The sequence below is a fragment of the Lacerta agilis genome, chromosome Z (assembly GCF_009819535.1).
Source record: "Lacerta agilis isolate rLacAgi1 chromosome Z, rLacAgi1.pri, whole genome shotgun sequence".
In the NCBI taxonomy this organism is placed as follows: Eukaryota; Metazoa; Chordata; class Lepidosauria; order Squamata; family Lacertidae; genus Lacerta; species Lacerta agilis.
In genome coordinates, this window is record NC_046331.1 from 37,070,394 (window position 1) to 37,086,055 (window position 15,662).

Below are 15,662 nucleotides of genomic sequence, written 5' to 3' on the forward strand. Positions count from 1 at the left end.
GACGTATTCTCGAAGCATCCAGCGAATTGAAACGCCCCACTAAAATTAAGCAACGTCTCCGCGGGGTTGAGCATGCTGGGAGATGTAGTCCCGAAGCATCCCGCGAATTGAAGAGCCTCACTGAGATGAGGCAACGTCTCCTCCGGGAGGTGCATGCTGGGAGATGTATTCCCGAAGCATCCAGCCAATTGAAGCGCCCTACTAAAATCAGACTACCTCTCCTTAGGGCGGTGCATGTTGGGAGACGTAGTCCCGAAGCATCCGACGAATTGAAACGCCCCACTAAGAGGAGGAAACCTGTCCGCGGTGCATGCTGGGAGATGTAGTCCCTAAGCCTCCAGCGAATTGAAGCGCCCCACTAAGCTGGGCAACCTGGGAGCATGCTGGGAGATGTAGTCGCGGGAAAGCGCCTCTCCACTGGGTCTGAGCGCCGGGACCTCCTCTCGCCGGCCGCGGGGGCGCTGTGGCGCCGCTGTTTACTATGCTGCTACTGCCGGCGGCAGTGGCGGCGTCGTGCTCTCCCCCTCCCGTTCCTGCGAGAGCAGCGGCGGCCAATGGGCACGCGGATCCGGCGAGGCGCGGGCGGAGGGAGATATCGGCGGCGCGGGCGGGGGCGTTGGCGGGCGAAGGCCTTGTGCGGCTCTCCGCGTTCGCGATGAAGGAAGACAAGGAGAACGCGCGGCCGAAGGAGAAGCGAGGGGCTCCCGTCACCCCGACCGGCGGGGTGGGAGCGGCGGCGGCGGCGGCGGACGCCAAGGCGGGAGGCGAACCGGACAGGCTGGATCGGCCGAAGGACAAGAAAGAGATCTTGAGCAAGGTGCGCTCAGCAGAGAAACTCCCCGCTAGGGGCCCGTCGGGGTCCCCCGGCAGGTGGGGCGCCTTTTTTCCCTTGGGCTGCGCTGGACTCGGCGGGGGCCGAAAGCGCCTTGCTGCGCATCGTCGCCCCGTGACGTTAGCCTCCCTCTTGCTCGTGGGGCGAGAGTTCAAACGCTAAAATATTCCCGTTCGGTCCCCGTCCCCCCCGCCGTGCATGGAGAACTAGGCTCTTCGCCTTCCCTGACGCGATGGCTTTTTCTCCTTAATCCGAAGTTGGGGTGGGGGGGGGGCGGAGAGGAGGTGCGGGAACACTTTTAAGTCGCAAGGTTTAAAAAAAAAGGGGGGGTGCGCGTGCTTGCGTTATTCCCCTACCATCGTACAAACTCTGCTGACGGCCACCACTACCACTTGCAGCCTGAAATGTCTGTGTGGGTATCTGTCTGTACCTCGAGAGACGATGGAGCGCCTTGGGACGTGCTGGCATTTGGCAGCACCCAAGTGAATTCCCTGGGTCACTGCAAGCCTGGGCAGTGTTGTTGTGCATTAGAAGTCCTGGGCTTCACCGCTGACTCGCTGGCCCAAAGGAAAGCAGAGCAAGACGTTTGTCACCGGCTTGGCTGCAGAAGGAGGCGTACAACCCCACTCCGTATTTGTGTAGGGTTTTAGCCTTTTCTTCTTCCGAAGATCTCCCACAAGGCAGAGGAAGTTTATGATCGTAGTTTTCCTGCTCCCTTACCAAGTTGATGAGCCCCACCTGCCCCTCACTTCCTTCTACAGCATGTGCAGAAACTGCCTTCTTCACCATTGGATCTACTATTGGTCTCATCCGCCAAATCTGCTGGAGCCTGTCTTCCTAAGCAGGGGAAGTCCCAAACTCACCAAGGTTTTGCCTTCACCTGGTTTAGCTGGCCTATACCAGAAGTAGTCCAGAACAGGGGTTTTATTTTCATTTCTGGTCATTGTATAAACTGGCCTCAAATTGCACCATTTTTAAATCTCTGTTTTGATCAAACTCTCTCATTCGGAAACACTCACATTCTGGTCACCAAAGAGCATTATTACTTGCAATGCATTACTATTCAGTAAATAATTGGTGTGCAAAAATGTCTTTCAGTTGTAATGAACACGATGCAACAGACTGGTTGAAAGATTACGTAGGAAGCTGCCTTGTACTGATTACCATTATTGGCCTATCTAGTTCAGTCTTCTCTCTGCGCTGACTGGCAAGTGGCTCCACCAGTATGTCAGATAAGATTATTTTCCATACCTACCTAGGGATGCCAGGGATTAAATATGGAACCTTTTGTGTACAAAGCATGTAGTGTAGTGGATCTTTCCGTGTGTGTGTGTGTGTGTGTGTTGATATATATACGAATGTGGATCCAAAAAACTATAGCAATGGAAAAACATCAGGCTGTTGTAGGGCAGGTCAGCATTTTTTCTTTACTTTGCCTGAAGGAATTCATTTACACAGATTTACATGCCAGAAGAGTATGGGCTGCAGAGAAGCTGGTTTATTATGAAATCTTTGGTAGAAATGTGACCATATCTAAGTTGTTTTCCTTTGTTTTGAAATACATTGGTTGTCAAACTTAATCCGGTCCAGGAATCCGTTCAACTCCCAGAACGGTTTGAAAACCAAGGCATGGCTTCCAGTTGGCCGCAGGAAATTCCTGCACTCAATCAGAAGCTGTGCCGGACATTTGGCTTCCAAAGAACGTTCACAAACTGGAACACTCTCTTCCAGGTTTGCAGTGTTCAGGAGCCAATTTGTTTGGCAACTAAGTCGCTCAACAATCAAGGTAACACTGTATGAAGAAACCTTGCTTTTTTAAAAGAAAAATATTGTATAATACACCTAGTTTTTGTAAACAAATGCAACTTTTTCTTTAAGGTAGTGATTCGACGCCTGCCGCCCAGCTTGACCAAGGAACAGCTTGAAGAACATCTCCAACCTTTGCCTGAACATGACTATTTTGAATTCTTTGCTAATGACTCCAGGTAAAGGAACTATAAGCATTTGGCTGTGCTTCATGTAACAATGTCATGTCATAAATGTCTTTCTGTTTTACATCCGTCTGTGTTGTGTATATTTACAATCATCACTCAGCGACGTTTCCTTATACATTGCCATTTTCTGTCCTTCTGCAGTTTGTACCCTCACATGTTTTCCAGAGCATACATCAACTTTAAAAACCAAGAAGACATTGTTCTGTTCAGGGATCGCTTTGATGGTTATGTTTTTGTTGATCACAAAGGCAAGTAAGCCTAAAACTTGGTTCTGTATATCATATCTGCTTTAAAACATGTTGGCATACATTTATACAGTAATTAAACTGTAATTCTGGAAAACCCATGCATACTTGACTCAAGATTTCAAAAGACATCTTATAGCCCAATTCAGTGCATTATAATGAGGTAGCAGGTACCTTTGATTTTAGTGCAGTTCATCTCAGAATAATCTTTCTTGGACTGCTGTTTTAACAGCCCATTCCTAAGCACACTTTCTTGAAAGTAAATTGCACAAGCAGCAGTTGGACATGCTTCTGAATAAGTTCACTTAGGATTGTAGTGTGCATCAATAATGGGGAACCTGTGGCATTCCAGATGTTGTTAAACAACAACTCCCAGACCCCTGATAATTGGCCATCTTTGCTTCAGTTTATGGGAGTTAAGAGTCCAACAACATCTGGGGAGGCTCACAGTAACCTGTCCCTTGTCTAAATCCTATCTTACGCTGTACTGAGGATCTACCTTAATTGCTAATTAGGGGTAGCTGGTGCTTTGCACTGCATAAACAGATGGCTTTGGGTGTGGTGAAGAAGCTAGTGCCACATTTGTATAGTGGATCCAGAGCAAACCAAATCGTTTTTATGGATTTGTAATGCACACATAATTTTATGGTAATAATAACTTTAATTGTACTGACACGCAAAATAGAGTTCATTAGCTCTGTGTGGTATGGGATGCTGCTTTAGCATTCTCTACTTGAGGAACAGTAGCTGAAATGGCACTCTAGAATAATAGAATTATATTATTTTGATTGCTTACCCTTCTTCATACTGCCAATTTCCCCCCTCTACTGTTTCTGATAGAATAGTCTCATGTAAGTGTTTGCTTCTGAATGACCAAACAAGCAGCTTTCCTATCATGATTTTTTAAAAAATTAAAAAAAATATGATGCAATTTGCCAGTTCATAAAATGTATCAAAACTATTTTGTAGTTTCAGGGCCAGTTCACTTGTTTTCCCAGGTGAACAGGATATAAACCATATTATTGGTTTGGGTAGCAATACTTTGGGTAGCAATGGAGGTATTTTTTTCCAGTTGGCTGCTGTTGGCAGGAGGCCTGGACAGATAGCTCATGTAAGGCAGTAAATGAGTTTTGTGAAACTGGTGTCTCAAAACATTGCCTTAATTGTGGGGTTTCTTGGTTTTGAGACATAGTCCCCCCCCCCAAAGAAAAGCTTTTTCAATTCTTAACATTTTTGTCATTGTCTTTAATATATTTACATATGAACAGGTCTAGAATATCCTGCCGTAGTGGAATTTGCGCCGTTTCAAAAAGCTGCCAAAAAGAAGAGTAAGAAAAAGGATGCCAAAGCTGGGACCATTGAAGATGGTGAGTAGTAGCAGTTGCTGCTGTCATTCAATGAAAATACTTCCAGTGTAGGGTTTCATTCACTTCCATGAGCCAATACAATAAAATAAAAACATACAAAGAGCAATCGCACATACTAACAGTTTTAAACAATACTACATGCATAAAATCAATTCATAATGTGTTTGAGACAATTCCCACCACCCTTCTGAGTAATACCCTTCCCCACTCCCTCACTATATTTAAGGGTCTGATGACTTCTGTTTCAGTGTATCTGAAGAAGTGTGCATGCACACGAAAGCTCATACCAAGAACAAACTTAGTTGGTCTCTAAGGTGCTACTGGAAGGAATTTTTTATTTTATTTTGTTTTGACTATGGCAAACCAACACGGCTACCTACCTGTAACTGCTTCTTAGATACAGGCCACCAGCATACCATGGTATTGCTCTGCTTGTCCCCACATGCCCTAATTTTTCAGCTTTCTCATGCCTAGAGCATTTACTAAACTTGACGGAGCTAATTCTTTTCACTTGCTAGGTTTAATTCCTTACAGTCTACTCTGTCTGTTGATGGTCTCATGGCAGAAATTTTTGCAGCAGGATGTCAATGTCTGTATAGGTCCGATGACGTAGGAAATTGCAGCTGCTTGTCCACTTCTTGTACCTTAAGTGAGCAGATCTTTGAAGGGGGCTGGGTCATTCTTCTATTAGCAGGCATTATATTGCCGTGGTTGGTGCGAGGAGCAAAATTTATTGCACCTGTCATTAAAACCAATTGAAAATTGACAACATAATATACAGTCGCCCTGAGACAATAGCAAATTATCTGATTTGAAGTATGTGTGCTCTTCTGGTTAACTCTGTAAGCTGTGTGTAAGCTGATCGTTTACTTACAATGAACTTTGATTTGAAAATGGTTTCAGGATAAGAATTAAGTGACTAAGGTTGTCATGCAGTGCATGCTTACCTTACACTGTTGGTCTTATTGTCAATTGAACAGGCATAGAATTGCCATGCTAGAATAAGGTTTTCAAGCAATATTGATTGCGCTTATGGTGCAAACCAAAGTATGTTGCTGTGCTCAGTAGGACAGCTAGTGTCAATAGCATTACAGCCATAAGTACTGGCAAGTCGCTAGAGCTCATTTGAGGATTTCGTACATGGTCATGTCAGTCCGGAATATGCAAGCCGATTCAAACGATAAAAGTGATCTAATAAAATGTTACACAGTATTGCCATTAACCATTCTTAAGGGTATTACCACACTTTGCATTCACAGTGATTATTCTGTCTTGTTATTTGGGGGAATTTAATGTTTGGTTGATGCACATTTGCTGATGTGTGAAGAACCTTTTGACAGCACAAACCTCTTTATGTCTACCTGGAAGTAAAGTCTATTGAATTTAATAGGGTTGGCTCCCAGTTAAGCATGTATAGAACTGCATCCTAAGGTTGTTGCATTTTACGGGTACTGGTAGATAGAAACAATAGAAACAACATATTTTATTCAAAAGTAGAGCTTATATCTAACATGACAGCTGGAGATCTTGTTTCTATTAGCTTTACATGTTATGTATCATTTTTAAGTGCATATATTTATGGTACTTACTCTTTGGTTCCTCATCAGATCCAGAATATAAGAAGTTTTTGGAAAACTACAGTGCTGATGATGAAAAGTTAACATCCACCCCTGAGACATTGCTGGAGGAAATAGAGGCACGAAACAAAGAATTAATAGGTATAAAAAGTATTGTTACACAGCATATAGTTACAGAACATAGTGTGGAAGCGCCTAATCTTTGTAACTCCCTGCCTATTGAGACCAAGCAGGCACTTTCACTGTACCCTTTTCAGCACCTGCTAAAAATACTGTTGTTTAGACAAGCCTATCTAGAGGATTAGAAAGTTGAGGTAGTTTTAATCTGTTTTAGTATTTTAACTTCCGTATGCTTTAAAGTGTGGTTGTGATTTTTTCATTCTTTACTGTTTTACCTTAAAAAAAAATCAATTACTATTTTTGAAATATTAATAAGAAATAATAATATGATCTAATTTCTTTGAGGATGTATACGATCCAGCAGGCTCTTATGTGAAACTGTACTTGCAAGTTCCTCATTCCTTGCTGTGATTCTGCTTTAGCTTGAACCTCATCTGTTTAATGTGGAGAATTGAGATAAATGAATCTCTAGTTATGTGCCATGGCAGGTGGAAAGGCAGTTAAGAGGAAACAGCTGGGACAGAGTATCATCCAGTTTCCTCTTAACGTAGAGACTAAAGTAGCACAATGATGTGCATTCACCAGCTGATATCAGCAGGCGGTAATTTATCTAGGCTGTGCATGTTGATGATGTGTCCTTTCAAATTTTGCTTGGAAGAGATACAAATATGAATTGGGGGAAGGTTCACTATACCATGCTGTTCTTAAGAGCATATGAAGCATGTGTCATGCCATTTACCATGCCGTTATGATTTTTTTTTTTAAAAAAAAAACTTTCTGAAAATTAAATTTAAATAATAATCTGCAGTTTTTAAGTATATTAGATGTATTCTCTTGCTTCAGGCAACTGAAGGTGTCTTTACAAAAAAAAAATACTATCCATTAAAACCAAGGGGGCATTAAACACACACACATTTCCCGCTTTAAAAGGCCATAGATTGTTAACAGCCAGTTGGTTGAAGTTTAATGTTTTGCCTGGCCCCTAAAGATATGTAACAAAGCTGCCAGGCCAGCCTCACTCGGGAGAGCATTCCAAAAACGGAACCACCACAGAAAATGCCCACTTTCGTGTTGCCACCTTCTGAATCTCATGGAGGGACACACACAGAAGGGCTTCAGATAACAATTGCTGGGTCCATCTCTGTTCATATTGGGAGAGGGGGTTCTTGAGGTCCTGAGCTGCATAAGACTTTATATGTCAAAACCAGCTCTTTGAACTGGGCCTGGAAGCTAATTGGTAGCCAGTACAGTCAGGCCAGAATTGGTGCTATATGCTCAGACAAGGTAGACATGGCGAGGAACCTTGCTGCCAGATTCTGCACCAGCTGAAGTTTCTGAACCATCTTCAAAGGCAGCCCCACATATAATGCATTGCAGTAATCTAAGCTAGAAACCAGTTACCAGAGTGCAGACAACAGGCTATCCATGTCCAGATTGAGCCACCAGCTGAGGCTGATGAAAGGCACTCAGTATCACAGAGGTCACCTGAGCCTGAAGCAACAGCACTGAATCCAGAAGTATCCCTAAGCTACGTACCTGCTCTTTCAGAGGGGGTGTAACCCCATCAAAAGCAAGCCACCCCTCCCATTCATCCAGTCTAGTCAGCTACCTACTATCAGTGTCTCAGATGTATCTGAAACGAGCTTCAGTTTATTGGCTTTCATGTATTCCACTACTGAGGCAAGACATGCATCCAGCCTATTCACTGCCACACCTGCAGATGTAAAGGAGAAATAGAACTGAGGGTAATTAGCATTAGCAGTTTAGCATTACACAAAAGCCCTAAACTCTGGTTAATTTTAACTGTGATTGTTAAATCACAGGCCAGCCTCATGAACTAGAGTTTGAAGTTTGCTTGTTTCAATTAATCTTGGTTAAGGCTAATCACTATTGATGAATTGCAACTTGTCACCATATTCAACACGTAAGTGAAAGCTTCCAAACTCCTCTTCAGTGAAGGTTGAGAAAGGAAGGGTGAGACATGCTACAGCTCACCCTCATAAATAGCCATTATCAGAAAACTGATAAAACAAAAAGCTGGAATAGCCTGTAACAAGATACCATAATGGGGTGCAATTGAACAAAGCTCAACATATTAATAGTAAGTTTTATTCAATTAAGGAATGCAGGTTTTTGGAGCACAAAAATTGACTCCCCGGCAGAGGAGCCTTTTCAAACCCACATCAAATTCTTGTGCATGTTTTACTTGGATTAGATTTGCTAAATTCATTGGGATTTACTACCCAAGCAATTGCATCAGATTGCAGTTGGACAGAGCTATGCCTTTGACAGTAGTGAGAGAAGATCTTAATTTAGTTAGATACATGAAGATGGGCAGCATTTTTATTTCCACATACGGAAACACCAGAAAAGAATTGTCTCAGCATAACTATATGTATTTGTACTACACTTTGATGAGTTTTGGTTATACATAATTTCAGTTTTGTTTTGTAACTTAAAATTTTCATATGAATATTCTTCTTGCATTATTTCCACAAATAAAATGTGTTAAAATAAATACAAAAGCATTTTCTTTTACATTCTTTAGCAAAAAAAACAACTCCTCTGTTGAACTTCTTGAAGAATAAACAGGTAACAATTGTTTCAGAGCAGCCTGCTTAATTATGTTGGCATTTTTGAATATGTGAATGCTGTCCAATAACACTTGATCTCATGGCAGTAGTGAATGAGATTGAAAAGTTTGTTATTGGATCTTGTTATGTGTACTTTGGCATTTCCAGCTTTCTTTGGAAGAGGCTACCAGGGTGAAATGAATGTTTTAAAATCATTATTCCCACAGGTGTCGTAATGCAGCAACTCTGAATTTTGCGTAATTTCAGAATATATGTTTTGGGGTAAAGGTAATTGCTCAAATTAATTTTGTTAAATAGCAGTCAGCAGACCATTAAAAATAGCAATTGACAATTAGACTTGATAGCATTCATGAAAATATTAATACAACTGGAAAACACAGAATTAAAATTCTAGAATGAATATATGTGTGTAGTGGGGAGTGCATGGCATGGGAATTTGTAGAAACCAAAACATGCTGTGTTCTCTCTTTTTTTAAAAAAGATAGTGAGATTTGTAAATTTGGACACATCATGCCAAAAATGGGGGCAAGTTAACACCAAGGTCATGATTTGGTCTGCCATCTTGAATCAAAATGGCAGCCAGCATCCAAGCATTGATGATGACTGCCAGCTCCAGAACCCTCAGGCCATGTTTGGTGACAATATCTTGAGAAGTGGTGAAACTTAGGAAGAACAGGAAGTGGCAGAGAAACCACTTGCCAAAATATACAGTAGATATAATATATGTACATTAGGTAATCTTATAAGGTGTCTAATAAAAATATTCAAAACTTTACCAATTGTTTTATAACAATTGGTTACACTGGAACAATTGTAACTGTGAAGCAAAGTGATCTTTAGAGACGCAGAGGGGCAAAGGGGGTGGGGGTGGCACGACTGTGTAATAGGATATACTGGGTCTTTCCTAGCCCCTTGATAAAAACTACAATAGAAAAAGATATGCAAGACAGACTCCACTCAGCATTGTTACAGGGGCAGCATTTGTTGTTCTTCAGCATTTTAATATAGAATTGTAGAGTTGGAAGAGACACCAAGGGTTAACTAGGCCAACCCGCTGCAATGCAAGAATCTCGACACTTGGTCCCCCAACCATTTTGGAACCATACTAGACCCTGCTTAGCTTTGCAAATGTGCTAGCAGTTTTATTGCCATCTGATAAATTGGAGGAAAGAACATTAAACCTTGCCAGAGAGAAATACTTCCTAGGTTTAAGGATTGTTTACCAACCCAAGTATGGGATTCCATCTTTACAAAGGTTCATAGTAACCCCAGTGACTATGGGGAACAGAGAACCCTTGAAGCTCCTGGAGATCTATATCTAAAACCCTCTGTTAAAATTTTTATTTGACATCCTTAGATCCATGGTTAATAGGTAGGAGAGCGATAGGCTGTGTTGTCGGGTAAAGGTAATGATTGTTATTACAGTGCTCAAATAAATCTTAATTATATTTGTGAGCTTATAACTTCTTAATCCATATGCAGAACTGTTCCTAGTGCTATATGCCATTAGCCAATTGGATAGCTCAGTTGGTTAGAGCATGGTGCTGATAATGCCAAAGTTGCAGGTTCAACCTTTGTATGGGACAGCTGCATATTCCTGCATTGCAGGGGGTTGGACTAGATGATCCTCAGGATACCCTCCAACTCTACAATTCTATGATTTACCACCCATTCACCCAATTTGGAGCTTTTGGAGCAGTTTATGATGCAAAAGCTCTCCTGTCACAACATAAAGACTTGGCTATAGTCTCACTACATCTCTCCCCCCACCCCTTACAGCGGCTTAGAGAAGAAAAACGAGAGGAAAGGAGGAGGAGAGAACTAGAGAGGAAAAGACAACGAGAAGAAGAAAGAAGAAAATGGAAAGAGGAAGAAAGAAGAAAAAGGAAAGAAGCCGAAAAAACAAAGAAAGTGGAGCGATGCCCAGAAAAAGAAAGGGACAGATCAAAGGATGAACCAAAGATTAAGGTATGCCTTCATTCCTGTAGGGTGCATTGGCCATATGTTGCTTTTGTATGCACACTCGTGAAATACGAGAGCAATTTTGCCTTTGGCTTTGTATAAAGTGTGCTCTTTTTTTGCATGCACACAGTTATTTGAGGTTGCAATCCTATGCATGCTTGGGACTAAGTTATACTGACTTAGATTAAAGTATTATAGAATAGTACTCAGTTCTGCACAGCATGTGTATTGAAGGCACTGTAGAAGCAAACAGTGGTGACAATTTCTTATTTATTGCACTAGAAGCTAGCCGTAGCAATCTCTTGAGAATAAAAAGCAGAACGTAGAATAAGGCCATAATCCTGTACCATTAAGCCTGAGAGTAAATACCATGGGACTCAGTGGGATGTGTGCTCAGAAGTATTGGATTGCATTGGGGAATACTTTTTTTTTTTAAAGCAAAGTTCTGGTAAGTGATAAGAAACAGTGAATCACGGAAATAGCTAGTTACGTAATGCTGATATATTTACTCTTGTATTATGCACCAGGCACCCCCTTGCCTTTCAGTGCAGACCAGCATCCTAGCACAGTTAGCAGCAGAATTAACTTAGTAAGGAAAACTAAATTTGTTCTCTTCCTAGCTACTTAAGAAGCCAGAAAAAGATGAAAGAGACTTTGAAAAAAAGGAAAAGGCCAAGAAACCGGAGAAAGAGAGTCTGAGGGAGGAAAAGGCAGCAAGTGCAACCAGCAGTATGCCAGCCAGGCGCTCCGATGGGGAGGCTAAGGAGGAGAAGTCCAAAAAGTTAGTGCTTTCATTTCAGTACATATCCTTATTTCTCAGAATATGATTATTAATTAGGCTGCTTTTAAATTATATAGTTGACTAGTGTTCCAGATTAGAACTGTGGAGGGACCTCTTTTTGGTCTTTCCAGTCTTTCTCGCAGTTCCAAATGGCTGAAAAGCAGGTGGTCAGTTATGCAGCTCAGTTAGGGTCCCTTCACATAATAGAATTTAATTATTTTTAAGTACGCTTCTCAAAGTGTAAACTGTGAAAGGTGGAAGTGTTACAAATGACAGAGAACTAGGATTGACTGCTGTTGAATTTAAGTTCAGCTGCAAAGCTGGCTTTGCTGCTGCATGAAGCGTGAGAAACAGCCTTGAGAATTCCTAGTTTCTGAGACCTTTTAGTAAATAACCTTGTGTTGCCTTTGGCTGTGGCTTTCAAGAAATGTACATTAGTTGATACTTGGTTAGAACTCTTTCTACACTCGAGTGGCTGGGGAGTTTCCCAGGGAAACTCAGCCAGATGGGCGGGGTACAAATAAATTGTTGTTGTTGTTGTTGTTGTTGTTGTTGTTGTTGTTGTTGTTGTTGTTGTTGTTGTTGTTGTTATTCCTATCTAAATCTTGTATTAAGTTGCCAGGGTGCTCACTTTTCAGGGTGTCATTTTAGTGTCTGCATGGCAATATAGTGGTGACAGGCCTTCACATTACTGTCTTCTCGCTGGATTGAATCTCCCAAGTCTCTTTTCATACAGATTGGAAGATGACTGTGGAAAAGACTATAGAGAAAGAGAGAGAGAATATGACCGAGACAGAGAGTATGAGAGAATGCAAAGAGAAAGAGACAAACTCCGACGTCAAGAAGAAGAGAGGAGGAGGCAGAAAGAGCGCTTCGAGAAAGAGAAGGTTTTTAGAAGAAAGGAGGAAGATGTGAAAAGGGAAAGAGACTCATTGCGAGAGAAAGGGAAGAGAGCTGAATTTGCAGAGTACATGGGCAATGCAGAGAAATCCGAGAAAGTAACCAAAGAGGACAAAAAAGAAGATATGGCTAAGAGGGATCGCATTAGAAACAAGGTGCTGATTGATTCTGTAATAAATCATTGTTCCTTGTTAGGCTGTGGGTGGATGCAGCTCTTTATTATAGACACAGAACGTTAAAAAATATGACTCCATCTAAGGACATTACAAAATAAGGTTTATTTGTAGTACAACTTATTTCCAACTGGGAATGCATAGGATTGCAATTACAGAATTGTAGGAATTATTGGCTTGCTTATCTAGCAAGTGACATTTATCTTCTTTTCTTTTCTTTTCTTTTTTTGTAAGTTCAGGAGTAGCACCTGTGAAGCTATCCCATATATTCCCCTTAACCAAAAACCCTGGAAGGGGCTGGCTGAAGGTCATCCAGTGAACTTCAAGGCGGGGGTGGCGGTGGGGGGGGGGGGTTGGACCTATATCTCAGTTCCAGGTCTGGCACACTTTCACTATTATGCATCACAGCTTTATGTATTCTTGATTTAAGGATCGCCCGGCCATGCAGCTCTACCAACCAGGAGCTCGGAATCGAAGTCGTTTGTCAGGCTATGATGAAAGCTCTGCAAAGTCACCCGATCAAGGAATGGATAAGAAGCAGGAGTGCGAGACCAGTAACACAAAAGAAGAGTGACAAGTGTTGTGCTTCCTCAATGACCTAGCAGCCAAAGAGCATTAACTGTGTAGTCCAAAAGTGCCTTGTAGAAAAGAGGAGGGAATAAAGGGGGAACAGTACTTTTGGATGTATCTGGTTTCAGGTCCTCGTTGCAGATTTGGGACTCGGGCTTAGGCGTTCTCAATACATTTTCAGTTGTGGGGGGTAGTGGCAGCAAAACCACAAGGGTGAGAAAACTTCCATCTCTGAAAAGTAGAAAGGCCTTGTCACCCTAAAATAGGCCGAGTGGTTGCACAGAATGAGTGCTGTCTTTCACATAAAACCCAAGAACCAGTATTTGCACTTAATATACAGCTATGTTGGAGCCTCATGTTTGTTCAAGTGTTAAATGTCTTTTATCACTGTGCTGTGTGGGGTGTGGTCTTCTGACCTGTTTCATTAACTGGAGATAGGGTGGGAAGGTCCAACATAATCTTGGTACTGAAAACATCTTGTCGTCTGGTGTGCTGCTTGTAGCCGACTGCAAAATGAATTTTCAGAAGAAGGCGTGAATGCTAATATTTTTCTTTTGTATAGCTTGAAGGGAAATGAACTTCGCCATAGGAAATGTGGGGTTTTTTTTTACACATGTCTTCTAGAGTCCAGATATAGATGTATATTGAAGGTAGTTGCATAGTCCTCAACAGTCCCTGCATTCAGACCTTCCTTTGTTTCCTGGTATCTTATAGGAAAAATGATCCGTCTTAATTGTGCATTGTTTTTGCCGAAGCTGCAGAGCATCTGGCAACCCAGGAAAGTTTTGCTAAGAGTCGTACCTCCTCTTTGTGGCAGTACCCTATTTGATACTTAATAAAACTCTATGAAGTAGCATTTAAATTTGCTTGTTACTATTTTTTTATGTAATTATTTGGCGCCTTTGAAGTTTATCATATCCAAGATCATATGAGGGTGGACTTAATAATCTTTCAATAAAAAAATATAAATATATATATATATATAAATGAAAAAAGATCTTCTACCTGGCTGCTGCAGCAGGGTGTAGAGGGTTAAATTCTCCCTTGATCCTACCAGTTATGATCCCATTAATCATCTGCCCGACCACCCAGCAACTTTAATTTTTAAAAGGCTGCATGTCAGTTTTTCATTTATGAAGAATGGCTTCCTATGAGGCATCTCAAAGTGATTTACAATACACATATGAAGATACTACCTGCAACTTGGACTTGACTGGTTACTTGCCAATTTTAATTCAATCTCAAACCTTTATTGGCATATAGACGAAATTCTGAAAGGTTCAATACAATCACATCACTCAGCAAAATCTGCACCTAACAATAAAAATACTGTTGTATAACATTCACGAATCCTCATTGCATGTTGCAGGAACCTGCCTATCTCCATCTTATCCCCACCCTGGGTAAACATTAGGAAGGCTACCTTACATTCATCTGACTCCCACTCCCTGCCAACAGCCAACTGATTAAGGAACTTGGATCAAATTGTCTAAACACAAGGGGCAATGCAAAAGAACATGCACGACTGATTCAGGCACAGTGTTTCTGTGAGTGGTATGTGTTGATTGGGGTTGGTTTGGTGGTGGAGATAAGTTGCCATTGGCTGTTCACATTGCACATCTCCAAACTTGCACAGATGCTATTCCTGATTTGGCTACCAAATTATCGAAATTCCTTGTCTTAACAATCTGCATTTAATTGTCTCAAATGCAGAATTTTCCAATAAGCAGCACATTAGGAGTCTAATGGGATTCCTATCTGTTTAATTTCGTTCTCAATCCTCTTTAACTGTCCTGATGATTGTTATTCAGCTAACATGGCCACAAGAAGACTATTAGGTTCAGATCTGTAATGCGCCTACAAACAAAACTTAAATGCTAGCAGCCATGCTTTGATAGCATGGGGGGGGGGGTGGATTTCAGAGGAAAACTGATTGAAGTCTTTCAGTAGCCTGGTTGAAGGTATTTATCCAAACTGGGATACCATTGCAGTTGTTGTGTTGAATATTAGTTGAGGGCATTGAACACCCTCAGGGCTGCTGGAACATACTGGTTCCCTTTGGAATAATGGAAATGAGTGATCACTGACACACTACTTTTTGCAGCATTAATAGCAAATTCTCTGCAGGTTACCCAGCCAGCCTTATAATGGATATAAATGCCCAGGTATTTAAACCACTTAACTTTCTCAATGGCATTTCCTCGTATCGGCTGCTTATACGCTTCCCGTGACTTTGTGAAGACCCATGTTTTTTGACTTCTCGAAAGTTAGTGTGAGTTTATTACACTTGCGACACTGCAAAAAGTAGAGCAATTAGCATTTTAGACATATTTTAAGTGTGAAAGCAACAACGCGTCAAACATGGACCACTCTGTTAGAGGCAGCTCCAGAGTCTATCTTGGTTTTTGTTAAGTTAGTATTTTAGCACTTTAAAAGCTTTGTTTTCAAATGCCTGAGTTTGCTGGGCTGCAGTAAGCAGCAGCAGCATTTTACCCAGTGCCCCCCCCCCACCTCTCCTTTTGAGGATTCAATTAACAGGCTGGCTTT

General features: G+C 41.6%; 1 protein-coding gene across 2 annotated transcripts; it reads left to right on the forward strand.

Annotated features, from left to right (window-relative positions):
- The first annotated feature begins 589 nt into the window (after window positions 1-589).
- Window positions 590-13,977, forward strand: UPF3B (UPF3B regulator of nonsense mediated mRNA decay). Of its 2 annotated transcripts, XM_033137513.1 has the most exons (10): window positions 593-817; window positions 2,711-2,817; window positions 2,968-3,074; window positions 4,340-4,438; window positions 6,046-6,156; window positions 8,684-8,727; window positions 10,509-10,697; window positions 11,312-11,472; window positions 12,209-12,527; window positions 12,976-13,977. In XM_033137513.1, exons 1-10 carry the CDS (start codon window positions 656-658, stop codon window positions 13,117-13,119), a joined length of 1,443 nt encoding a protein of 480 aa, XP_032993404.1. In that variant the 5' UTR covers window positions 593-655; the 3' UTR covers window positions 13,120-13,977. The 2 variants fall into 2 exon arrangements, with proteins under 2 accessions (XP_032993405.1, XP_032993404.1); XM_033137514.1 differs by lacking the exon at window positions 12,209-12,527 and having other exon boundaries at window positions 590-817.
- The last annotated feature ends 1,685 nt before the right edge of the window (window positions 13,978-15,662 follow it).

What these genes read in the sequence shown, in the direction of transcription:
- UPF3B (XM_033137513.1), top strand. Translation starts at nt 656, where the DNA reads ATGAAGGAAGACAAGGAGAACGCGCGGCCGAAGGAGAAGCGAGGGGCT. An exon ending in ACTTCTTGAAGAATAAACAG is followed by an intron (nt 8,728 to 10,508) that starts GTAACAATTGTT and finishes CACCCCTTACAG; the next exon opens with CGGCTTAGAGAAGAAAAACG. An exon ending in AAGGAGGAGAAGTCCAAAAA is followed by an intron (nt 11,473 to 12,208) that starts GTTAGTGCTTTC and finishes CTTTTCATACAG; the next exon opens with ATTGGAAGATGACTGTGGAA.